The sequence below is a fragment of the Physeter macrocephalus genome, chromosome 13 (genome assembly GCF_002837175.3).
Source record: "Physeter macrocephalus isolate SW-GA chromosome 13, ASM283717v5, whole genome shotgun sequence".
Lineage (NCBI taxonomy): Eukaryota > Metazoa > Chordata > Mammalia > Artiodactyla > Physeteridae > Physeter > Physeter macrocephalus.
Genome location: NC_041226.1, coordinates 80,901,871 through 80,928,450, shown reverse-complemented (window position 1 = coordinate 80,928,450; position 26,580 = coordinate 80,901,871). Strand labels below are relative to the sequence as shown.

The 26,580-nt window shown below is 57.7% G+C and overlaps 1 protein-coding gene and 1 long non-coding RNA gene across 2 annotated transcripts in view; one reads left to right on the top strand and one right to left on the bottom strand.

Moving 5' to 3' along the window:
• Positions 1-9,987, bottom strand: part of MCF2L (MCF.2 cell line derived transforming sequence like) — a 90,258-nt gene extending 80,271 nt beyond the window's left edge. The window contains exon 1 of the mRNA XM_055089581.1: positions 9,720-9,987. Within this exon, the coding sequence (XP_054945556.1) occupies positions 9,720-9,987 (268 nt within the window). The remainder of the gene's footprint in view (positions 1-9,719) is intronic.
• An 8,220-nt stretch (positions 9,988-18,207) lies between these two features.
• On the top strand, positions 18,208-25,479 carry LOC129392684 (uncharacterized). Its single transcript, XR_008619050.1, has 3 exons — positions 18,208-18,435; positions 19,059-19,146; positions 25,144-25,479. It is a non-coding gene; the product is annotated as an uncharacterized lncRNA (long non-coding RNA).
• Positions 25,480-26,580: the final 1,101 nt, after the last annotated feature.

The window sequence follows — 26,580 nt, the reverse complement described above, 5'->3', positions numbered from 1 at the left end:
GAGGGGCCGGCTCTGACCTGTTGTTTCTGATGTCGCACGTCGCAGACACACGGGCGTCTGTCCTGGGAAGCGGCCCCAGCCTCACGGCCGCGCGGAGCGTGCCTCGGTCAGCACCCGCCCCCCGCCCCCGCAGGTCCCCGAAGGAGGAAGGGGCCCCCGCCGAAGGAGCAGAGCACGGAGACGGGGCTCTTCTCTCCAAGTCAGCCCCGCGGAAGCCCCACTCCTGGGGCCGTCAGCCGGGAAAACCATTCTTCGAGACTCACGAGGGTTTGTCCTGCGCCGTCTGGCTGAGCCTTCCGTGCGCCTGCCCCGCTGTGGTCCCAGCCAGAGCCCAGGGCCCTCGGGACAGAGGACGAAGTAAACCAGGTTAGAGCTGCAGCCCAGCCTCAGTCAAGGCTGCCCAACACGGCTTTCCTATTCCAGCCTTTCCGAAAAGTCCTGTGAGTGGCACACGTTTCTTTGGTGAAAGAAATATACAGGGAGCCGCCCGCCCGCCAAGGGACCCAGGCGCCGGTTCCCACGCCCCGCGGCCAGCGCCACCCGTCCCGCCTCACCGGGCTGTGGGCACCGCGAGGCCGCCCGACGCCTCCAGCACTGCAGCAGGGGAAGCGGGCAGAGCCAGCGCCGGGGAGGGGCCCGGGACGCGCCCCTCTCGGCCATCATGTCGTCTCCCCACCGGGGACACAGCGGCGGCGGCGGCGGCAGCAGCGGGTCTTCAGGACGGGCTCACTCGAAGGCTGCCCTGCAGGGCTCCGTCGGGGACACTCACTCGAAAGCCGAGCCGACTCCGGGGACGTGGAGCGGGGGTACTGGACGCGGGCTGCACGCTGCGCTGGGACGAGGCCCCCGGGTGGCCCCGGGCCTACCGTGCGCGTCCAGGCCACGGTCCCCACACCGCCCGGCACCGCCAGGCCACTCGGGCAGCTGCGCACAGGGGGCCTGGCTGCAGGGCACAGGACTGTCAGGGAAGGGCTCCGGCCGTGGGCGAGGCTCGGCTGTCTACTTGCAGGTCCTGGGCGTTTCCTTCCTTGGGGGGTGGGGAGTTGTGGCGGAGCTCCCAGCCTCGGGGGCCGCCAGAGCCAAAGCCCCTTCCAAGCTCAGGAAGCCTCACGTCCAAACAAACAACGTGGCAGGAGGGCCTCAGGGGACCGGCCTGGGCTCTCTTGAAATAAACTGGCAGTTCCGCCCTCTGTCACTCCTGCAGCTCCAGCTCCGGGAGAGGAAACCCTAACGCTGCTTTGTTTGGCGAGCAACGCTTTCCACAGAGAGACACTGAGCCCGCCCCTCGACCAAGGCCCCCGAGCAGGCCGCCCAGGACCGTCCCAGGACGCCTGTGCTGCGGGCCGGCGGCCGGGCACCCTGGGCGTGGCAGAGCCCCGCTCGCAGCTCCGTGCCGATTACGCTGTGTGACACAGAGGCTCCCCGGGCTCCGGGCGCTTACTAGATGCTCAAGGTTGCAGGGTGTTGGGGGAAGCACCTGGGGGCCCTTCCCGGAGCCCAGGTGACGGGGCCGCACCATGACGCCTTGGTCCACCCTCCTCCCACGAGCGCTCCCGCCACGACACGACGGCCAAGCCAGAGCAGACGCCGTCCACGCTTGCGTTTTCACACCGGCTTCCCAGGGAGGCTGGCCCGGCACACGATCCAGAGGAAACAGATGGTGCGTTTCACGTGGCGCGTCCGGGACACAGGCCCCTTCCCGCAACCAGGGTGCAGCGCCTCGGGAACGGCCACGTGGAAACGTGGTCCCCACGCATCCACGGAAGCCGCCGCCACGGGGGACCGGGGCCCGCAGCGAGCCGTCACCCTGGGCTGTGTCCCTCCCCGTGCGTGCGGCTCGCACAGAGAACCCTGAACCCCGGGGGTCGGGCCGGTGAGTCAGAACTCGCCCCCGCGCGCCGGTGCAGGTGGTTCATGACCCCCCAGTACGGTCTTCCCACCAAGTGGCCGTGGTTAATCCACTTTCTCCCAAATATCTAATTGTTTTAAAGATACTACTAATTAAACCCTTTTCCAAAAGTCGGCTCTGCGCTGGGGCCTCACTCACAAACTGCCGTTTCTTTGTCTTGCACGTTTGCGGCCTCGGGTGTCCGAGCATCCTGAGGTTCTGCGGGATTTTGCCAGCAGTTGGCGGGCGTTTCCTCCCCAAGACCCCGTGAAAAAATCACAACGACTCCTGAGAGCCAGGGTTCCTGGTAGGACGCTGGCCGGGGGAGCTGAAGGCCATTCACGAACCGGACTCACTTCTCGGGACCCAGGGGTGCATCTCATACAACGTGGCCTCAAGTTACCAGGAAATTCCGTACATGGCATGGCTTTTGGCAGTAAAAGAGCCTTTAATCCTGCCAGGGGAGCAGGGAGTCACTCGGTGCGGGTCTGATGCCAAGTGAGACACTGGGTGATTGAAAATTCAACCCTCCGGGGGCGGGATGCAGGTGGGAGCGGAGGGGGCAGCAGTGGGCCCTCAGGCCACGCTCCAGACTGAGGTGCAAAAGGTGTGCCCCTCGCTCTTCCTGGGACACCGTGTACAGAGGGCAGCCCGTGGCTCACCCGTGGAGTCAGTGGGCTCCCGTGAAGCCGTCGCACCTGTGGGCACACCTGCACCCGAGGAGCCCCTGCCCCTCGGAGCACGGACGAGCACGGCCCCACTGCCCACTTCATCCCTCCCCGGGCGTTTCCTCGACCTGGCGCCTGGCGCCCCTGTTGCACTGGGTCGGGGGGAGAGGGGACTCGTCTGGCTGTGTGGTCTCGGGTCCGGTGAGCACTGAGGTCCACAGGCGGCCACACACCTGACGAGCCCTCCTCGGGCTCGGTCCCGTGACCTGGCACCGGTCTCGGCCACAACCTGTGGTCCCATCTAGTGACCGTTCCCGAGGCAGCCGCGCGGCCAGTCCCTCCTAAGCTGTTCCGTGTTCAGGAGGGGCGTCGAGCAGGGATGCTTTCTGTCATTTCCAGGCACGTGTCTTCCCTCTAACAAAGAAAGTTCTGGGAGCTGGGCGATCAAGGTAACCTGTGGGACTTGTTATGGTTCTAAAACTCGGAGGCTTCTGTAACCCAGGAATAAAACCGTGTGTGGAGAAACAGGCCACTATAGAGTCTGGAAGTAGTTACTCTTAAAAACGAGCTTCTTAAATGATATGCTTAATTTCTTTAAATAAAGGATACGTCACAACTGACTGACCAATCACGACAACATCTGGAGATGATGCCCGGGGCGTATGACTTTAGAAATCTCTTAAAACACAGATAACAGATGACAAGGTGATTCAGGCCCCTTTCTAAGCTGTGTTTGCAAAAATCTTTCTTTCTCTTCTTTTCTTTTTTTTTGGCTGCACCATGCAGCACGCACAATCTTAGCTCCCTGACCAGGGATCGGACCTGTGCCCCCTGCAGTGGAATCGTGCAGTGCTAACCACTGGCCCGCCAGGGAATTCCCACAAAAATCAACGACACGGATTGGGACGTGGCTGGGCCACATTTTACATAAGGGTCTTCCCTGTGCTGGGAACAAGCATGCAGCCCGTGAAACGCTCAGGTTCTAACACCGATCACGGTCAGTGACGGCTGTGTCTGAGGGCCGTTCCCGGCGAAGCTTCCGGATCCGGACAGAACGTCGCCGTCACGCTCCGCGTGGTGGGCGCGCTTGCCACGCTGGCCCGGCCTCGCTTCTGCTAAGCGTCCGGCGAGGGAATGAAGGGAAGCGTCCACAGCGCTGAGTGATCCTGTCAGCACTAAGGGTGTGGTTTCAGAGGAGAAGACAGAAAAAACTTCCGTCCTCCAGAATTGACGGAGGCATAAAGTTATAAAACCGAGAAGCCACGGAGACCTACCATCTACGTGCGTTCAACTGCTTTCCATATTTTGTTATCATTTCAGTACCCGATGACACGTTCCCCTTCTTCAGGATTCAGGAATCAAAATGGTAAAAAATGTTTGTCCTTAAAGACAAAGCACCCTCACAGAAGTGAAGTCGTATTGGGGCATGAGTTCACCGTCCCTAATGTCTTGTCCAAGATGTCATCATTTGGTGACATTTTGATACCAGTTCTTTCCTTTGCTGAAGTAAGTACCACGGCCACGCAGATGACGATAAACAGGAGGAACTGGTCATGCTTTGGGGATGGGACTCATTTCTTTCACGCTACTAATAACGGAATACAGCAAAGACGCAGAACATTCGTTGAAACCCCAATTGAGACACATAAGAGGCACTTATCTCGAAAGCTGAGAAAGAACAATCAGCTCTTTTGTATTTTCAACTTTAAATTTTCTTGAAAGTCTCCTCCCCAGAGTTTGACTTCCTCTCATACGTGTGCATCTGTGGGGTCTGAGCTGGGGAAAGGGGTCTGGGCCCCGGACTCGCCCGTGTGTGTCCTCCGCACACCTGCCCCGCCTGGGTCATCGGCCCTGGCCCCCTCCTCTCTGAGCCAACTCCCACTCCCCCGGGACACTTCCTTTTCCTTCTCACCCGCCTGGAGAATCCCCACCTTTCATTACTGGGATGTTAGTCAAATGATGTAGTTAATAACATGCATAACAGAGGCCAGGGCAGTTAATAACGTGCATAATAGAGGCCAGGGCGTGGGGAGCCGTGAGTGGGAAGCCCCAGCTCTGCACAGGGCAAGGGGCTGTGAGGCTGAAGGGAGCTTCTTCGTTACGTGCTGACTTCTACTTGGTAAAATATAATTCTTCCTTTTATTAAAACACAAGATTTTGACAATCATTTGCTCAAATCCTAAGTTCTGTAGAGGAGCACACGATTTCTTTGACATGTTAACTGCCCACGTTTGGTCTATGCATGTACGGGAAAAAAGCAAACTCCAAAGGTGAAACACCAAACACCTAACAAAGAGGCACTGAGTGAATCCTCAGAGTTTTCCACCCACCGGAGCAGAAAGAACCAGGTTCCAGCTGCCGGCTGGCCGGGGGACGCTCACCCCAAACCCCCTGCGTCCTCACCTCGCGGGTTCGCCCTCGGAAGCAACCCAGGAAAAGCACAACTTCCTCAGGAAGAGAGGCGACGTGCAGCCTGGCGCTTCTGGGACCTCAGAGGTGGTACCCGGCAAATCAGAAAGACAACCTGCTCAGTCCTGGGGAGGAGACCAGGGTGGCAGCAAGCATCTCAAGACAGAGGACAGCTGCAAGGGCGGCGGCGAAGAAGGCACGTTCGTGAAACTTCAGGAAACGCTGCCCTCAGCACCGCTTACGTGCTTCACTGCGTGTGTAAGCTCGTCAAATAAAGCCATGATGAAAAAAATAAATAAATAAAGCCATCATGTTTCCACTCTACATAGCTGAGAAGCGCGTGCTGTGTTCCATCTACCACCCCGAGCAAAGCCCCTAGGAAGTGTTACGCCGCCTCGAAGAACTGAGAGGGGGCGGGGAAAGGTGACCCTCCTCGCGGGGCTGATGGTGGTGGAGGGGGGGCCGGGCCGCCTCGCTGGCTGTAGGACTCAGGCTGGTGCAGAGAAAAGGCAGGTCGGCCCCAGCGACGCCAACCACAGGGCGTGGGCACCCGTCGGGGGTCCGGAGGGAGGGGTGAGCATCACCAGGGACCCTGGGCGCAGAAGAGCCACCACAAGCCCTGCCACGCAGAAGGGAGGAAGCCCCCTGCCCAGGCAGGCGCATCCCCCAGGGACCAGGCACGACCAGGGCAGAGCCCGCCGTGCGCCAGAAGTGGGCGCGCTGGGGGCGGAGGTGACAGTCCTGGGCTGGAGCCAGGCTGTCCCAGGTGGGGCGGGAGTGCAGGGGGGGCGGGAGCCGGACCACAGCGGCCAGCCCAGCCGCGGAGCCCAACGGTTTTTCCTTAGGAACAACCCAGAGCACGGCGGGCTCCGCGGGGCGCGGGCCGCACGGGCGGGGACGGGCTGTGGCCGCGGCTGCGGCGGCCCCTGCCCCGGGCCGTCAGTCTCCCCGCGCGTCCTCCCCACCCAACAGTGTCCGTTTTCCCTACAAAGAGACGGCTCAGGTCAGGCCTCTGTCGGGGCTCTCTAGGGAGCTCAGCGATAGGATCCCTACAAAGCCTCACTTCTTGCAACTGATCACGGCTTTCAGAGGACACGGCTGTGGGATGCCTGGGTCCCTAAAAGGAACAGGTGAGACACGTGAACACCATGTACTCAGGTGCTGCTAGAATGATGGTGCTGGGACAGCATCCCTGCCCGCCACAGGCCGGGTGAGCAGGACAGCATCCCTGCCCGCCACAGGCCGGGTGAGCAGCTGGGACAGCAGTTGGATTTAGCTTCTTGCACTGTGGTTAAAGGCGGTGTAAAAGATGAGATAATGGGACCGAAAGGGCAGAAAGGAAGACGTTTGGATAAAGAGTAAGGGTCCCGGGGCTGAACTTGAACCGGAGGAGTGAACGGCCTCACTTCTTACGTCCTGATGCAAACCAATGATTTGTTCCTTCAACATGCAAAGAGCCAGGAGCTGTCAGTCCTCATCAGGAGACATGAAAGCTCTGAAATATGATAGAGCTTCTATCTTTACTGTCTTGTGTGCAACCTCGTCCATGGGTCCATCCATCTATCCGTCCACCGACCCACCCATCCTTCCTTATCCATCCGTCTGTCCGTCCATCCACCCACGACAGGAGCTAGCACTTTGCTCAAGGTCAATCAGCGGAGAAGGTGGCACTAGATTTAAAGACTTTCCTACTAAGCGTTTCTCCAGTTTTGCTTCCTGGACCAGCACCATCAGCGTCACCTGAGAACTTAAAATGCAAATTCTCAGGCGCCTGACTTCCTGAATCAGAAACTCTGGGGTGGCCCCGGAATCTGCGATGATTCCCTCCAGAAGATCCAGATGCTCCGGTTCAAACCACCGTTCTCCTGCAGGGGCAAATGCTTACAAGGACTCGATCCATGAGCATTCCTCCCTCAAATGTTTCTTACTCTGTCACCACTTACTGCAAACCCAGGGAGAAAGCCAAAACAATGAAAATGCTGGAAAAGGAGCCCAACCACATGGAAGGGGGTCCTGGCCTTGTGATTGAAGATTGAGCGCGAGAGTCCAGAGCATTTAAATTCTCAAGGTCAACAGCCACACACGCCCCACGGGCAGCAGGCGTCTCCTCCCTCACGGGCGGACTAACCGGCTGGTGACCGTCCTGGAGGCCACGGGGCCACAGTAACCCCGAAGCTAAGATCAGGCGGCAGCGCGTCCGCACAGCAGGCGAGAGCAAGTGCTGCCGGTCCAGGGCAGGGCCTCGGAGGGTCCGGCTCCGCGCAGGGAACCTGCCGCCCAGCCCTGGGAGGGCTCAGGGCACCCGCGCCGCAGCTCCGAACCCCCTCCCCTGAATCGCGACAGCAGCATCCATGTGCCCTCTGTGGCCTCCGGACAGAGCCATTCTGCTACGGACGGGGCTTCCTCCGAGGAAGTGCTGGGGATGCAGACCGGAGCCGGTGGGGGTTTACAGTGACCTATATCCCCGTCCCCACAAGAGCACGTGTAACCCGCCCACGCTCGGCGGGGGCACCGTGTCAACGCCGCACGACACACGCCCGGCGCCGTGTCTCGCGGCCTCCGTCGGCGGCACCTCCCTGTTGCGCGAGTGAAAAGTGGGTTTGTGCTGAAGGAAGAGGCGGTGTTAGCGGGAGGGAAGCAGGTCCTCTCCGCTAACCAAGCCCGGCGGGGTGTTCCTAAGACCAGCGTCTGCTCACCTGCATTTAAAGGGTCTCGGTGAGATCGGAGCCGGGGGCACAGGTGTGTCAAAGGACACACACCTAGGGAGCTGCCGTCTAGAGCGAGGCGACGGTCGCCAGGGGCCCGGCTCGCAGCACGACGCGGGGGGGCGGTCAGCGCCTCCCCACCCTGGGCGGGAGGCCTTTTCACAATTCAAAGCGCACACGCGTCTTCCGAGCTCACCGAGAAGCCCGCATCCCTGAAATGCAGGGATGACATCACCCCTGGGAACAGCTGCCGCTGGCTCCGTAACCCCGGCCCCGGCCCAGCGCAGGGGCTCCCGGGACCCAGCCCCGCGCCCTTCCCCCGGCGGCACGCCGCATCCCGGACCCAGCGAAACGCAACTCGCGTGTCAGAAAGAGGGGCCCCTTCCTGAGAATAAGGGGCCACGTGGCACAAAATGCCTTTATTTGCTTTCGACCCATTTACAATAAATCCAGTAGCTTTAATCACAGAAATCACCATTGAAAACAACGTCTCCCAAAGTCTCGGTTGGACCACCACACGCAGCGTGTTTACACTGACCTAGTCGTCACTTTGCTCTCCAAATCTGTGGGGTCCCGCGCTTATGAGAGAGGGGTGGGGGGATACCGCGCCCCGAACCAAGTAACCTAACCTCTCGGGAAAGCATTATTCAGACGGTGAGGCCACGGTCTATGACAACGCAGGGCAACGTCAGGCAACAGGCTGGCAGCTCGCTGTTACCGATACCCACTCACTTCCTACTCGTTTCAAGGAGAACGCGCCCAGGCCGACGTGCCGCTGCACACGCAGCAGGAAGCTCAGAAGGACCGCCTGAGAGCAGCGCCCAGCGCGGCCCGCGCAGGGCTCTCCTGAACCCAAACGAACCCCCTAGAACTTCTCCTCAGAGCTAATCGCGAGTCACCCTTTACTCAGGGCAGAAAACAGCATCCAGCCAAGCTGTGCCCCACTCCACACCCACACCGCGTTCCAACGTCTGTCTCAGGTTCGAGTCATATTTGGTGAGAGAAGAACGACCTGACTGACCAGATTCTCCCTCCTCAAAATGAGCCTCTGACGCTCGGCCAGCCCTACACCAGCTCGAAACGCCTGGGCTCACGTTATTTTCAGGCCACAAACACGTACGCTCTCTCCACTGCGACGGTAGCCATGAAGCCGAAATGCGGGTTGAATGAGCAGATTTCAGACCACGGCTCCACGTACAAACCTGGGGTCTCCCAGAAAGCCCGTCACCAATCTGCAATTCCGTCCACCTTCCCAGGCGGAATAAAATCGGGCTGACCGGCCACGGAGCCTATCAGCTGCCAGACCAAAGCCGTCCTTCTGCTGTCCTGTTACCTCTGCTTGGAAAAAGAAATGCAAGCTGTTACAGAAAAACCAGCCGCATCTCCCTAGACTCAGCACGTGATGTCAAGCTCAAGAACGGGCTTCAGGGCCAGCGGCTCCGCCTACCAGTGCGCTTGGAAACCGCATTCAATCTCTGCACCATTTCCTCCAGGGCCATCTCTTCATTGCTCAGGCAGAACCTCATCCTGAGACCCAGCAGAATGGTCCCGAAGCCCTGCTTTCCTCTGCACCAGAGGTGCTTTATGGGCGGGGCAGGCGGTGGGGAGGGGGCCGGCAGCGCTGCCTTCCCGGGATTGGTCCCCGAGCCCCGCCAAGGGGGCGCGCCCTGCGCGGGGTGCGGGGAGCTGCTCGGCGGAAGCGGAAGCGGTGCGCGCCCCGCGTCTCCCCGCGGCCACCTGGGAGCCCCGCGAGTGCACCCCCGCGGTGACCAGGGAGCTCGGCAAGGGCCCCCCCCGCGGTCACCCGGGAGCCCCGCGCGCGCTCCCACGGACCCCGGACAGTCCCGCGCGCGCACCCCCAAGGCCACCTGGGAGCCCCGCGGGCGGGCGGGCGCACCCCGCCGCGACCTCAGCCCGCAGCGCACCCCTCCCCTCCCCGCGGGCGCAGAGGCGCAGCCCGGCCCACCCCTCCAGCCGCGGGTCTCTGCGCCCTCCCCGGAGAGACAGGGGAAGCTGCGGGCTCGAGCACCGGAGCCCGCCCGCCGTTACCTCCGGCCGCCCCCAGGCAGGTGCAGAGGCCGCAGCAGCCGAGCGCGCCCTCCCCGCGCCGCCCCAGGTGAGTAGGTCGGTGGGTCCGCGGGTGGAGGGGTGGACCGGCCGCTCCCCCTGCGCCGCCTGCCCCGAGGACGCGAGGCGCAGGAGGGAAGCGCGCGCCCAGACTCGGGCCCTGTGACCTCGCCACGGTTGGCACGAAGCCACCCAGTGCGTTCTGCACCCCGACATCCTGCAGATGCCAGTCGTGAGTGTGCCCGGCCATGGCACCACTTCCCAGGGATGTGCGTGGACCACGTGTGCGCTCTGGACCCTGACTGGCCTCTCCTCACGAGGGGCTGGCCATCCCTTAGAGGCTGGCATCACAGAGGGAGTGTCTCAGGAGGAAGTGCCCGTTTCCGTAAGTGGTTTTGGGGATTCAAGTGGGCAGCTCGTGTCAGCACAGTGTGTGCCCACTAACCGTTGGCACCGATGGCGGGGAGGAGGGGAGGGTAAAAAGGTGAAGGTGGCCCAGCGTTTGCCCTCAGAGCTCAAGGGTCGGGGGGCAAGAAAGATCTGGAAACACATAACTGCAACATGAAATGAAGGTATAATAGTCACACATGGATAGTGTGGAGTAAAGCTAAGAAACTGATGATTTTTCTTTGTTAACGTCAAAACCCACTGAATGTCAGCAGTTTTGTGTAGTTCAGAGTAGAGCCCAGCGAAGGGCGTGGGGGTCAGGAAAGGTGTGGCCGCAGGGCAGAGGGTGAGCCTCTCCCTGTGGACACACGGCCTGGGCTCCTGCAGCTGAAGCAAACCCTGCTGTACCCGCGCCAGGCCAGCCTGCCCCCATCACGACCTCCCGCCTCCAGCTTCAGGGAAGGCCAGTCACCTGGTGGAGCGTCCAGAAACGCTGGCCCAGCCCTCCCCAAAGTGCAGGGGGGCACATCCGCCTTCCCACTGGTCCAAGGGCAAAAACAGCCACCCTTGTCCTGGAGTACAACTGGCCCCAGGCCACGTGCCCTCAGGCCCCCACAGCCGCCTGGGCGGGGCCTCCTCTCTCCCAGGTACCAGCCCCTCCTCCTGGTCCTGGCCTTCCCCCTCTTCAGGCACAAAAGTGTACGCAAGTGCTGCTCCAACTTGAGGTGACTGGGGTCCCCAGAGAGCTCGGTGACCCCGGAAGGCCAGCACCCTCCCCCCAGAGTTCCCCATCCAGTAGGTCTGGGGGACCCAGGAACATGCCCTTCTCACGGGAACCCCGGTGGCGCTGGTCCACACTTTGAGAACTGCCGCCGGGGGTCTAGCCCATCTTTAAACCAACAGCAAAACAAAGGAAAAGGCAAACCTCCTGGCCGTGCTGCTCTCACTGACTCCCGTTCCCTTAGTCAGGTGCTCCCCACTCACTCTCAGCTTCGTCCCCTGAAGCACCTCTCGCTGGTGCATTTCTGGGACCAAGCTGCTAACTCCAGCGCTGCTTCAGCGTTGAGTCTGCTGGCCTCGGTGCCCAGATGTTAGCTCAAACTGTCTGGATGTCATTTTGAGGGTGTTTTGTAGCCATGATGAATATGCAGACCAGCAGATCACCCTCTCTGGTGTGGGTGGGCCTCGTCCAATCAGTCGAAGAGGAAAAGACTGAGGTCCCCGAGGGGGAGGGAATTCTGCCTCTAGACTGACCAGACTCAGCTCTTCCCGGGTCCCCAGCCTGCGGCCACGCTGCACACTTCAGACTTGCCGGCCTCCGGGATCCCGTGAGCCAGTCCCTCCCTCCCTCTCAGTCTATATCGGACCTTTACTCTCTCCTTAAATTACGGCACCCGTGGTGCCATCTTGTTATAAAAATCACTGAACGTGGCGTAAAGTATAACGGTCATAAGAATTCCACCCAACACTACTGAGCACTTCCTATGTTTCGGGGACCCCCCCTAAGTTCTTTCCATGATGTGAACTGATTAAATCTTCACGAGGATTTAGGAGGCAGGCCCTGTTTCTACCGTTTTACAGAATAAGGCAAAGAGAGGTCCAGCAACTTGCCCAAGGTCACACAGCTGAGAAGGTGTCAGACAGGATCAAACTTAGATGCGTATAAACACAGGCCTAAAAACAAGTGTTTGCTTCAGGGAAACACTGTCACGGATCAGTTGGAATGTCACCCCCAGACCCCACCCTGCACAAAGCATCTTAGCCTGAGTGTCCCAAGAGCACAGGCCTGCTCTGCATCACTGCCTGGGCCCGCACCAGAAAGAAGAGGCAGAACGTAAGATTATCCCCGGATACCGTACACATCCTCTTAGCAACCGTTCCAGAAAGTCAGCCCTGAAAGGGGAGGTGAGAAACAGGAGAGCTGGGAGGGTGTGCAGGTCAGGTTCTGAGAACCCAGGCGCCGGGGGAGCCCGCCCTCGGGAGAGAGGAGGGGGCCCCGGGAGAGGTGGAGACATGGCTCTTGGAAGGTAGCATGAGCCGCCCGCCAGGCCTGGGTGCGCTGTTTCCTGCACTAGACTGTCCCGCACGGTGCGGGCGGCGGGCAGCAAAGAAAAAGGGGAGACTTGAAAAGGATGCTGTGAAGAAAGCCACAGCCTTGGGCAGACAGCCTCACCTGTGAGCTGGGGCGCAGAGCCTGCGTCCATCTGAGGAGGCATCCCGGGCCCTCGGGGACCTCAGGACACACCCGCCTCTCCTGGGCAACTTCCGCCTGGCGCTGGATCCAGGTGAGTGCGGAGCAGGCGGCGGGGCTGGGGGCGGTCCCTGCCCTCCCGGGGCTCCCAGGATGCCGCGGGAGGGACCGGCTGTGGCTCAGCCAGCACACAGCAGGAGAACGGCTGGCGGGTGCTCGACACCAAGGATGTCAGGGACGCAAACCAGACCTCGGGGAGACGCCACCTCACGCCTGGCAGAACAGCCTCGTCAAATAGGCAAGAGACGGCAAGTGCTGGCGAGGACACGGAGAAGCGGGAGCCCTCGCGCACTGCTGGTGGGAACGTAAACTGGTGCAGCCGCTGTGGAAAACAGTGTGGAGGTTCCTCAAAAAACTACAAACAGAACTACCATATGATCCGGTAATTCCACTTCTGGGCATTTTTCTGAAGAAAACAAAAACACTAATTCATAAAGATATAAGTACTATGTTAACTGCAGCATTATTTACAGTAGCCAAGATACGGAAGCAACCTAAGTGTCCGTCGACGGATGAATGGATGGAGAAGACGTACACACACACAGTGGAATATTACTCAGACGTAAAAAGCAACGAAATCCTACCACCTGCAGCAGCATGGATGGACCCTGAGGGCGTCACGCTGAGCGAAGTAAGTCAGACACAGAGAGACAAACACTGTGTGATCTCACTTATGTGTGGAATCTAAAAAAACCAAACTCAGAGAAAGAGTAGGATGGTGGTTTCCAAGGGCTGCGGGCGGGGGCTTGTCGTGGGAGATGGGGAGATGGTGCCCCAAGGATACAAACCTCCCGTTACCGTTACAGATGAGGAACTTCCAGGCTCCATTGTTCAGCGTGGTGACTACAGTTATCAACACCGTATTCTAAATGTGAACGTTGTGAAGAGGGAGATCTCGAAGGTTCTCACCACAGAAGAGAAACGGTAACTGTGTGACGCGGTGGGGACATTAACTGAGCTCACCGTGGCGCTCCCTTGATGTGCCGCGTATCACACTGTCACGCCGTGCACCGTAAACTCCACAGTGTGCGTAGGGGCGCCCACCCAAAAGGCGGCAGGGGTCCCATGGCCCTGGTTTGGTGCGGAGGCTCCAGGGGAGGGTGGCCGTCACCGGGATTGGCTAGAAGTGGCGCCACAGGGGTGGCGGTGGTGCGCCTGGCCAGCCCCACACGCTGGTCTCCAAGAGACAGCCCCGCGAGACAGTCCGCACGTGCACGTGCAGGCGTGTCCCCGCCCTGCCCCGCCCTGGGTCCAGGGAGACGCTGGGGGGAGGGAGAGTGGAGAGAGGTGCCCCATCCATCCCAAACCTGCGCCCAGGTGGGGCGGGACAGGGTGGAGCGGGAGAGATGGAGACCGAGGTTTTACATCAGGACTGAGCCTTGGAAACTGAGCTGAGCTAAATGAATGACAACAATTAATAAACTTCTGGACTCAGAATAAAAAGTCACCGGGACCCCCTCTGTAGGTAACAGAGGGGCTGGCCTGGGCATGGCCACACCTGCTGGATCCCGGCCCAGTTCGGGGAACCTGCAGACGGCATCCTGTCTCACGAGGCTCAGGTTAACCGGACACCTCCACAGACCGAGGCCCTGCTTCTCCAGCTTTGCCCTTTCACAGCCTTGACAGGCTCTGCATTGCCATTCCTGAGCTCAGCAAGGAGCCCAGCGCCCTGTTCATTCTAAGAGGAAATGCAAAATTCAGAGTGCTTGCCACTGTCACAGCACCACTTACCTGGGAGCAAGGCAGGGTGTCCCTTCCATAATTTACTGGGCATTGTTCAAGGGAAACTTCACAGAGATGCCCCGGCAGGCCATAAATGACTTCTGACCGTCCAGAAAGATCCTAACTGGGAAATTAAAAGCCTCTGGTCTGAGTGATGCTCTCAGGCTGTGAGTGAGCAGGTGGGGACCCCCTGTGGAGCCCTCCTCGGAAAGGGCTACGCCCCTAACCCAGCCCCTGTTCTGCGGGGCCGCAGGTCCCCCTGCAGCCACACAGGGCAGGGCCGGGGGGAGGGCAGTGCCGGGTCTGGGATCCCACACCCACTCCGGCTTGCAGGGACCCAGGGCACTGGCATCCTCGGTTTCTGCGTTTACTTTAAGGATGTCACCAGGCTGGGGTGCAGCCCTGCCACCTCCCAGCTGGGCACCTTGGACAGATCTTTTGGGGCATCGGGACTGTGCATCTCCTCGTGGGCCTGAGCAGCCTCCAAGTCAGAGAGATTTCGACTTTCTGGGAAGAACGTTCGTTCAGACGTAAAAAGCAGTAAGTAACTGCAAGGGCCCACTTCACACTTTCCTGCCGCGCCTGAGTCGGTGTGGAAGCTATAGCAGAACAGCATAGGCTCGGGGCTCGTACACAACAGAAATTTAGTGCCCACGGTTCTGGAGGCTGGGCCTCGAGGACCAAGACGCCAGCGTGGTCTGGCCTGGGGAGGATCCCCTTTCTAGGGCCTCCTTGCCGTGTCCTCACACGTGAGAAGGGGTGAGGGACTCTCTGGGGTCCCTTCTATGAGAGCCCTAACGCCATGGGGCTCCACCCTCATGACCTAATCACCCCAAAGACCCCCACCTCCTAACACCATCACCTTGGGAGTTACGATTTCCACGTATGAATTTTGGGGGCGGGACACAGCCTGACCACAGCATTCTGCCCCCGGCCCCCCAAAGTCTACATCCTCACACGCAGAACGCGTTCGTTCCGGCGTCAACTCAGAAAAGTCCCGAGTCTCACCTGAACTACATAGCTGAGGCAATTCACCGAGGCCAGGTCCCCTCCGGCCGAGAGCCTGTGAAACCGGACAGGCGGCCGCTGTCGAGGGACAGACAGCCGGACAGACAGCCCCGTCCCAAAGGGGAGACAGGGAGGAACGGAGGGTAACAGGCCCTGAGCCCGTCCAGATGCTAAGGCCCCGGGGGGCCGTCTTCCAAGATGGGGCGGGGGGGTCGGTGCAGGCCCCAGGGGCCGCCCTCACACAGCCTTCCCGGCCTGGAGCCCTGCAGAGAAGACGCTGCCACGACAACACCAAGGTTTACCCTCCGACCCTCTGGAGGGGCGGCCACCTGGGCCCACGGCACACCTGGGCCCACGGCGTACCTAGGCCCGTACCACGCCCGGGCCCGCCCAGGGGCGAGGTGCCACGATGCCGGGAGCATCGCCCCCCCAGGCAGCAGCGGCCCCCCGGCCCTTGCACTCCGCTGTGACAGCAGCCCGGTGGTCTCCGGGGCCCCTCCTGCGTTGCCCCGGACAGCAGGTCCTGGCTTCGTTTGGTCACAGTCACGGCCACGCTCCAGTCCTCCTGAGCCCTTTGCTTTCTTCCCTAGGGCGTCAGCCTGTAATGAGGCGTCACGTCACACGGACGGCCGTCCGGGGAGGGGGAGAAAAGGAGCCGTGGTTGCCGTGACGTAGGCGTGTTGCTACAGAGTCACCAAAGTGACCAGGCTGCCTGGCCGCGAGGACGGTGGGATCCGTCCCCCTGGGAGCTGATACGATCCCCAGATGCTACCCGAGTGCACAGGAGACTTGACAGCTCAGCAGACAAGCCTGACGCTCGAGGGAAACCATGCCGGGTGTCCGGCTTCGACGGGCCTCGCACCTGTGTTGGGCTCTTCCGGTTCCTTGGGAATCGCCTCCTGGGAAGCAGGAAAGATGACTCGGTGCACGGCGGCCTCTGGACTTCTCCCCTCATTTCAGATACCTTCCAAGAAACCGAAGGAGACGGAGGAGAGCACACGGTAGGCCCTGAAGGGATCTGGCATCGCTTCCTCTGGGACTCAGTGCAACACCGACACCCGGTCCGGGCAGCTGGAGTTGAGTCTAGTCTCCGAGCGCCCGGGGATCTCCTGCGCGTGCGTTTAAGGGGCCCCCACGTTCGGGGTCGTGCACGCGGCATCCCCACCGTGAGCCCCAACCCTGCGCCTCTGGGGAGACATCCCCACGGAAGGCCGAACGCTGGCAGTGCGCTTTTGGGGGCGGAAACGCCCCTCTGGGGGACTCTGCCTAGCGGCGCAGTTCGGAGTTTGGGTTCCAGAGTCAGCAACCTGGGCTCACACCCCGGCCCGGCCACTTACTGGGTGGGTGACCTCGAAGAAGTTCCTTAGTCACGCTCTGCCTCAGTTTCCCCATCTGTGAACGGGGACCACAAAATACCTACAGCACTGGGTTGTTTTGCGGATTAGATACGTGGAAGCGCTTAGAAGAGTTCCTGGCACGTGGTACACGTTCGATAAATATTAGCAGTGCTGTGATATTCAGAGAATCAGGCAGAAAAGCCGGAACGGACCACTGGCCTTGTCCCCGTGGTTCAGGGCGACCGGGGGGACCCCACGCTCGCCTACCCCTGAGCCCCGAGGCCCAGCACGGACTTGAGCCGCCCCCTCTGTGGCCCAGGTCGCGGCCACGTCTTCTTCGTTTGCCCGACTCCTGAGGTCCGATGACGCAGGGCCCCCAGCCTGGCCCTGGCCCGGCGGCCCCTCAGGGCATAGCGGGTGTGACATGGCGTAGCTCCGAGTAATCCCAGGGCTGTTTTCTCCTTACAGGGCAAGCCAGCAAACATGAGCACCTTCTGTTTGCAAAGCCACGCACCCAACCCTGCAGCGAGCACACAGAACCCAGAAACCCGGGGCCCGGTCCCCCTGAGGCCCAGCTGCCTCAGCAAACCAGAGTCCGGGGCCTTGGCCATAGGGGCTGCCACGGGGAGGGGCTCAGCCCGCAGGGGACGGTTGTTCAGAGGGGCCCAGCTTCCAGGTGGCCCCTGTGGCTGCAGGACTAGGTCAGGGGGGTCAGGAGGCTCAGTGAAGAGAGAGCGAAAAATTAAGGCGGCTCCGCTAACCTCTGTTGTTCTTTTATTTCACTATTTCCGTTTTTGAACAGCTTTACTGAGGACAGTTGAGGTACAAAGAGCCACACCGTTACCGAGTACAGTGCGATGAGTCTGGACCTGCGAGAGCACCGAGAGCCCCTCCACAGGCAAGGGACGCGTGGAGCCCGCACCCCGAGCTGCCTGCACCCCCTTTGCTGTGGCCAGAACACTTAACGTGAGACCTGCCCTCTGACGCCTTCAGATGCACAGCACCGAGCTCTCAACCAGGGCGCTGTGCCCTCAGCAGCTCCAGAGCAGCCTCGTCTCCGTAACCGAGACTCCACGCCCGCTGAGCGCCCCCTGCAGCCCCTGCAGCCCCCGTCCCGCCTGCTCCTCCGGGTCTGACTGTTGAAACCTCACAGCCCCGGCGCTGTGGGCCTCGCCGCCTCGGCCCCTCTCTGCCTGCTCACGTCAGTCGGTGTGATGTCCTCCAGGTCGGTCCCCGCTGTGACAAGCGACAGGATTTCCTTCTTTCAGGCCGGACATCTTGGCCAGGCGGTGAGAGCACAACGCCAGCCAGCGTGAGGAGGGGGGCGGTGCCAGGTGCCCGCTCCCCGGGGGGGCGAGGGCTGCAGCGGGCACGGGGACGCCGAGGGCAGCGCGGCAGCCCAGAGGGACCCGAGCCGGCTGGGGCAGAGGTGGGGAGATTGCATTCTTTTGCTACCACTGCGTTTGAGGCCTGGGAAGGCGGGTGTTAACAGGAGGGTGAAATACGACCCTGGCTCTGGGCACCTGGTGATAAGACGAGTTTGGGAGAAGTTCCAGGATAAAAGCGTTCACAGCCGCGGAGAAAGGCCAGGAGGGCGGCCGAAGGAGACTGTCAAATACGGTCCCCTCCAGAGAGCATGAGAACACTGGACGCAGACAGAGTCTTCCGGCCGGGCGGCCCCCTCCCCAGCCCTGCCTTTGCCCGGCCCCCCTCCTGAGACCAGCTCCCAGATTCCCACTGGGAGGCCGTGGGCGGGAGGCCGGGAACAGGGGCCACGGCAGTCCCTGGGGGCCGGGACACCCGCAGGGGCTCTCCCCCCGTCTCTGCCATTTGTGTCCCTGCACAGCTGAACCCTGTGATACAGAGATCACGGCTTCCGCCTTAGGCTCCCACGGCCCCTTGGGCGGTTGGCGGCTCCGTGCGTGTCCGCCAGTGTCCACCTTTGTCTGCTGGACCCTGGAGGAGATGGACACCCACGTCAGACCTCTCTCGGGTTAGTGTCAGGTGGCCAGCCCTTCACCACATCCTACAGGGATCAGGGCTGGAAACGTTCCCTCCACCAAAAATGCACGGAATAAGCACGGATGCCGAAATAGGGCCGCTGGCAAAGGGTCGCATCCTCTTCCCCCCGCAGGGAGCAGGGCCCCTTTCAGCTCCCTGGGGATGGGTGGGGCGCGCCCCAGCACCAGCCCACGGGACAGCCTCGCGCAAAGTAGCCCCTCACACCCAAGGTGCCTCGGACCTTCTGAGTACCAACTGCTCTCCATAAAAACAGTATCTCTTCCCCAAACGGGCGGGTGTGTAACTGTCGCCTGCCGCCTTAATTACCCCGCCCCCCGCCCCCCGCCCCCGGGCTCTCCCTGGCAGTGGATTTGACGTCTGAGTGGAAAGGAAGCCGCTAACAATACGGGTCACCGGTGGGAACGATCACGGGTCTTCCCGGGGGCGCCCGGGCTGACGCACGTCTGTGCTGTTTATACTACTGCTCCGGGGACTGTGGTCCAAAACAGCAAACGTGCGAGAACATGCCAGTCTGTAATTAGGAAGTGGGTTTATTATTTTGTTTAGAAAACTAGTAGTAACATCTTTAAATTTGATTTTATCGTATGTTTTCAGGTTCTCCCCACCCAACAATCCACAAAATACCAGAAGGTCCGGAGGAGGGGGTCACAGGCACTCAGGCTCTGCAGAGGCTCGGGGGCCGGTACGTGGGCCGTGGGCCTCCTGTCTCTCCCCAGGGTCGTGGTCAGTGGAAGAGATGACGCGGGGGCGCCTTGGCTCTGAGACCTCCGGGGAGGAATCGGGAAGCCGGGCATGTGTGTGAGTCGCACACAGTGACACCAGCGGTGCCCGCAGGGCAGTAGGGGAGGGCCGGGGGGCGGGGGGCGGGCATGGGGTGCTCTGAGCTCCCTTGCAGCCCCCGCTGAGGCTCCAGCAGCAGCAGCAGGAAGCAACCACGGTCCCCTTGGAATCGGGCCGCTGCCTCCATCTCCTTTGCCTACCACTGAATATTTAAACATACCTGATTTAATTTCAGAAATGTCATTTACTCAAGCGTTAACTTAGAGGCCATATTTTCCAAGGCTCAACACCAAGGTCACTGAAATTGAATTTAACCTACCTTAACATGTATTTTAACTTGGAGATCTGGACCTATAACTCTGTAGCAGATACTTATTTTAAGCCAGTCAAGGTCACAGCTATCTAAAAGGAAAGCTCTCCTTCCCCTCCTTCCCACTGCAAGTAAGATTCTATGTCTTGGCAAAACTCTTCCTACCCAGGACACATGTGTGGACTTGTTGGCAGTGAGTGAACAGGGCTGTGGATTATTAACTTCCTTTTTGTTAAGTCAGTTGTAGATTCACATGCAGTTATAAGGAATAACCCAGAGGTCCCTCTCCCCCCGATGGTTACAACGCGCAAAAGTACAGTAAGATGTCACAGCAGGGATACTGACACCGACACAGCCCACACCCTGGGCTCCCCATCACCGCACGGTCCCCTTTTATAGACACCCACCTCCCTCCCACCCCCTCCTGAACCCTGGCGACCACTAGTTTTTTCTCCATTTCCATAGTGCTGCCATTTCAAGAATGTTCTCTAAATGGAATCACTCAGCCTGACTCTCTGGAGGTTCATCCAGGTGGTTTTGTGAACCTGTCGTTTGTCCTTGTTCTTGCTGAGTAGTTAGCGTTCCACAGAGTAGAGGGACCACAGCTTTTTCTAGCCATTCACCCATTGAAGGACGTTAGGGTTCTTTCCAGTTTGGGGCTACTGTGAATACAGCTAATGGAAACATTCGTGTGCGTGAATTTGTGTGAATATGTTTTCCTTTCTCTGGGATAAATGCCCAGGAGTGCAATTTGCTGGGTTGGATGACAGCTGCATGTTTTGTTTTAAAAGAAACTGGCAAACTGTTTCCAGATGGCTGTACCATTTTACACTCACCCCCACCATCAACGTAGATATCCAGCTTCTCGGCATCCTCACCAGCATTTGGTGCGGCCACTGTGCTTCACTTTAGCTCCTCTGACAGGTGTGTAATGGTAGCTCGTAGCTACTTTGCATTTCCCTAGTCACCTTTCTGGTGTTCCTTTGTCGTCAATACCTCTTCATCTCTGTTTTCCATTTTCTAACTGGATTGTTTGCTTTTATACCGGTGAGCTTTGAGACTCCTTAGTCCTCTGTGGTTTGCAAATATTTTCTCCTGTCTGTAGCTTGTCTTCGTTCTCCTAGCAGGGTCCTTTGGACAGCATACGTTTTTCATTTTGATAAAGTCTAATTTACCCGTTTTTTCTTTTTTTTTTTTTTTTGTGTACGCGGGCCTCTCACCGCTGTGGCCTCTCCCGTTGCGGAGCACAGGCTCCGGACGCGCAGGCTCAGCGGCCATGGCTCACGGGCCCAGCCGCTCCGCGGCACGTGGGATCTTCCCGGACCGGGGCGCGAACCCGCGTCCCCTGCATCGGCAGGCGGACTCTCAACCACTGTGCCACCGGGAAGCCCCCGTTTTTTCTTTTATCATGTTTTTGGCATCATGTCTATGAACTCTTTGTCTATTCCTAGGTTCCGAATATCATCTACTATATTTTTTTCTGACGTTTTATAGTTTTACACTTTATGTTTAAATTCTGTGATCCATTTCGAGTTAATTTTTGTATAAGGTGTGAAACTTAAGTCATGGTTTTTTGTTCGGTTTTGTTTTGCCTCCGATGTCCGACTCCTCCAGACCATTTGTTGAAAGGCTCTTTTTCCCCCACTGAGCTGATTTTACACCTTTGTCAAAAATCAGCTGGTCCGTCTGTGTGGGGTGACTTCTGAGTTCTGTATTCCGCTCCACTGTCTGTCCCTCCGCCGGCTCCTACCCATCCCGGTTAGTGTGGCACAATAATGCCTTGCTATCATTTAGACTGGTTCCTCTTACTACAGTCTTCTTTTTCAAGATATTTTAGGTATTCTACCTCTTTGACTTGCCACACAAATTTTATGATAATCTTGTCTATATCTACAAAAAAATTTTGTTGGGATTTTGATAGGAATTTTGTTAATCGCTTTGGAAAGAACTGAGGTCTTTACTATATTAAGACATCCGATCCGTACACACAGTATATGTCTCTCCATTTATTTAGGTATTTGAGTTCCTTCATCAGCATTTTCTAGTTTTCAAGCCGTGTACGTGTTTTGTTGGAGTTGCACCTAAGTATTTAATTTTTTGCAGTAACTGTAAATGGCACTGTATTTTTAATTTTGGTGTCCATGTGTTCATTGCTATACGGAGAAATACAATTGATTTTTCAATGTTTATCTTGTATCCTGCAGCCTTGCTAAACTCACTTATTAGTTCTAGGGCACTTCTGTAGAGTCCTTGAGATTTTATAGTTAGATAATCGTGTCATCTGTAAATAGAGACTGTTTAATTCTTCCTTGCCAATCTCCATGCCTTTTATTTCCTTTTCCTGACTCACTGCACCAGCAGGAACTTCCAATACAATGTTGAGAACATTGTTCCCAGCTGTACGGGGAAAGCATACAGTCCTCACCACTAAGTGTAATGTCAGCTGTAGGAGTTTTTTTTGTAAGTACTCTGATAAGTTAAGAAGCTCCCCTGTATGCCTATATTTCTGAAAGGGTGTTGAATTTTGTGAAATACTTTTTCTGCATTGATTGAAATGACCATGTGATTTTTCTTTAGTTCATTAATATGGTGGATTACACTGATTCATTTTCAAATACTGATCCGGCCTTGCATTCCTGGATTAAACCCAAGCTGGCCATAATGAGTAATTCTTATTATCTGTTGCTTCATTCTATTTGCTAATATTTTGTTATGGATTTTGTGTCTGTATTCATGAGGGTTATTGGTCCATAGTTTTCTTTCTCGTTTTTGTCTGGTTTGGGCATCAGTGTAACACTAGCCTCATAAGATGAACAGGAAGAGAGTGTGCAGAGTTGGTGTTCTTTAATGCTTGGTAGAATTCTTGAGTGGAACCGTGTTGATCTGAAGATTTCTCTTTTGAGAGTTTTTAAATTATGAACTCAATGTCTGTAATAGCTTCAGACTATTCAGATTATCTGTTTCCTATCAAGTGAATTGTGGTAGTCTGTGCTTTTCAAGAAATTTTTGTTTGTCTTCAGTTTTCAGAAGTTTACCTATATGTCTTAGTGTGGTTCGGGGGGGTTTATTCTAACTTGGGTTCTACTCACTTCTTAAATATTTGGGTTTGTGTCTTTTGCCAAATTGGGCCATTTTCAGCCTTTATTTAGGTACTTTTCAGCCCGTCCTCCGTCTTCTCTCCTGTGACTGCAGTGACCGGAAGGTCAGATGTTCTGTCAGAATCCCCTCCGGTCCCGGGGCTCTGTTCTTCTTTTTTATTTTCCTTCAGTTTATTTTCTTTGTGTTGTTCAGGTTGGGTGATTTCTGTTGTTTTATCTTCAAGTTTATAGATTCTTTCTGCCATCCTCTCCCTTTGGTTGCTGAACCCACTGATGGGGATTTTTTGCTTCAATTACAGTATTTATGAAGTTTCCCTTTTCTTCTCTCCATCTTCTATTTCTTCGCTGAGATTTCTTATTTTTCCCTTTTAAAGCATGTCTGTAATCGCTCGCTGAAGCGTTTTGTGGTGGCTGCTTTGACCTCTTTGTCGGACGGTCTTGCCATCTTTCCCATCTCTGTGTTGACACCTCTTGTCCTTTTTCATTCATTTTGAGATTTTCCTGGTTCCTGACACGACAGTTAGTTTTCGAAGGACACGTGGACATTTTTGCATTATGCTACAAAACTCTGGATTTGTGAAAAATCTGCTGTTTTGGCTGACTTCCTCTGGGTGCTCCGATGGGGAGGGAAGTAAGGGCACCGCCTCTTTACTGCCAGGCAGGGGTAGAGGCCAGGTTCCCCAACGGTGACACTCAAGACTCTCGACGTCTGGGGCAGAGGGTGAGAGGTCGGGGGGCTCCTTGTCACTGCTGAGGGGTCTCCACTGGCGCCTCCCGGCTGGGGGGACTGGGGCTCCTTGCTTTTCTCCCTGAGCATCCCCACTGTCACTGTGGTGAGGGGGACCTTGCTCGTGCCCTGGGTGGCGGTGAAAGTCCTGGGTCCACTAAGCCTCCTCTGAGTCCCAGGGCAGGGGGACATCCAGGCTCCCCATGTGGTCTCCCCACGTGGTCTCCACCGACCTCAAGTGTCAGCGCTGGGATGGGACTCATTACCACCGAATGAGGCAGGGGAGCCTCGTGCAGCCTCTCAGGGTGGGAGTCTACGTTCCCGCCAGCTTTGGGGCCTGGCGGGTGGAGGGGCACGGTTTTCCCGTGATGTCAGGCCTGGGTGGAGCAGGTGTCGTCCAGAAATTGCTGTCCTCCCTCTCCCGGTCCTTTGGTGGAGAGGGCAGGCTTTGGTCAGGGCTTTCTGGGGCTGTGCCCAGTGGCGCTTCCAGCTGCCGGTTCGTCCAGCGCCCAGCCTGGACCACTGTGTCCTTCTTGGGCCCTGGGGTCCCGGCTGCTCTCCTCCTTCTCAGCATCTTCTCGCTTTTCTCACATGTAAAGCTCAGGGGCCCATGTTTACCGAGTGGAAGGATCAGAGAAAGTCCGTCCACCCCACCTTCTGTGCCATGGTCTTTCATGGGTTAAGTTTTAAAGTGACATCAGAGTACAAGCATCTCTTCTGACCCAGGGAGCTCTGGGTACACACCTCCCTCTGGCTCTGGGTGAATTCATTCAGAAAAACTCCGGAGACAACAAAGGGGGCTGCCTCTCAGTCTCCCACATAAGAGGAGGCCCTGGCCTGGGGGGGCGGGCGCTGACCTGGAGGGAGCCTCCAGCCCATTTTCACAGCAAAATCCCAGGAGGGTTGGGGCAGACACAGCCCTCTTCCTCGGAGCGGCTGGAATAAAGCTGTGACCTGCCATTCTTGTCTGTTTCCGGCCTGTTTGGTAGAACACGTGCCTTCACGTAGGTTTAAAGTTTAGTGATTTGTCGGCTCACAAGGTATCTAGCCAGTAATTATGCTTCTGCGGGTCACAGCTGCATCTATTTTGTTTATTTTGAGATTAGAGTTACTGTCGTTTTTATTGCAAAGGGAAGAAAAATGATCTTTAGGGATATCTGTTGAAGGATGTTGGCTAGCTTCAGTTAAGAGTAATTTCACTGGGTAGCAAATGTGCCTACTTTCATTCTGACATTTCAAATGAAAAGCTGACAGAGCGAAAAGGTGGTTAAATGTTAGCATCCGTCATGGAAAGCTCTGGAAATTCAACAAATACAAATGGAAAAGTGTTAGCATTTCAAAGAGGGAGACGCAAGAGGGAAGAGACATGGGAACATATGTATATGTATAACTGATTCACTTTGTTATAAAGCAGAAACTAACACACCACTGTAAAGCAATTATACTCCAATAAAGATGTTAAAAAATATAAATAAATAAATAAATAAATAAATGAAAAGAAATCCCCTCAAAACATGATGCCCCAAAGAGAGAAGGCTGGCCCTCAGGTGAGCTCAGGTGTTCTGCAGGAAATAACCGCAGTTTCCCACCTGGCTGGAACCACCAGGCAGCCACAGGAGGGGTCCTGGGTTTAAAAAATTAAAAATATGGTTAATAGCCATGTCAATGAACCACGGTCTCACTGATTCACCCGCCTGTGGTTCGTTTCTGTAAGTCTAAGAAGGATGCCGGTCCCAGCCCAATTATCTGTTTTAACCACCTCAGGTAGTGGGTGTATAAACGTGCCAGACACGCTCCATCACCACCCGTGTATGCAAGACGAGACCGCGTCGCACGTACGGACGAGGCTTTGACTCTGCCCACACGGGCTCTTCCCGCTCGGCCAGGTGGGCGCACGGCCCACGGTCAAGAAGACGGTGCAGGAGGTGAGGCTGCAGACCCGTCACCGCAGCTTCAAACACGCCTCGGGGGGAAAAGATCCCCAGGACAGTGACGCGGAATCACCCCCGTCCACGACAAGCGCTTAGAAATACGACTTCAACTTTGAAAGCAGTTTGAGGTCTGCAGAACAAGGACGAGGAAGTGCAGGGAGTGCCCACACATGCCCCCTCGCTGGGGTGGTACCCACGTTATGACTGATGAACCAGTACTGCCATGCTCCGTGTTATTAACTCAATCTGCAGTTTACGTCAGAGCTCACTCTTTGCGTCGGGCAGTTTTTGAGTTTGGACAAATGCATGATGTCACGTACCCACCATTACGGTATTGTGCAAGGTGGTTTCACTGCCCTAAAATCGCCCCCCCCGCCCGCCCTGTGGTCCCCCCAGGTGGCTGTGGGGCGTCCCTGTGATGTGGTCCTTCCCGCAGGACGCAAGCCGGAGGCATGGCGACCTACCCTCATGTCCTGCTCACTCGCCCCTCCACCCCCCAATTCCCTGGTCCCCACACCCCCGTGGTGCCCACAGGACCTTCCTCCCTCTCCCCAGGCCCTGCTGCAGCCTGAGAAGCAAAAAACACATGGTTTGGGGCGCCGGACCCTGGAAACTTGCCCGTCAGGAAGGCACGTTCCCCAAGACAAACTCTGCTCTGAGACGCTGCACTCAGGGTGTCACGGGCCCAGGGGCACCCAGCCCCGGGGACCACGCCCACTCACCCAGCAGGAAACCAGCCCCAGGGCCCTCTGGGTCGTCAGGGGTCAGCGCACTAGTGAAGTGGCACTTCCCACGGGGAGACTCCCGCCCCGGGCACGGTTCTGGTTGTCACCACGGGTGGGTGGAGGCCGGACCTGCTGCACGCCCCACTGTGCGCAGAAGGGCCCCCGGCCACGAGCAGCTCGCCCGCACAGCCGCCGTACCAGGTGGGAGCCCCACAGGGAGAGCCAGGGACGCAGGAGGGCCCAGGGCCTTGTACCCAGAAAACGCAGAGCCCTCCACAGCTAACAGTAAGAAGACAAACGCCCCTAATGAAAATGAGCTGCCTTCACCATTCTCTGAAGAAGGTATAAGACGGCCTTCAAGCTCGTGGAAAGATGCTTACCACCGTCAGCGGCCAGGGAAAAGCACACCGGGTCACAGGAGGCACCACCTCCCTCCCAGCGGGCGGCCGAAAGAGGTGGTGCACAGGGACCCAGCTGGTGGGGATAGGAGCGGGGTGGGGGGCGGGCAGCCGCTGTGGGAGACGTGATCAGCAGCTCCAGCCCAG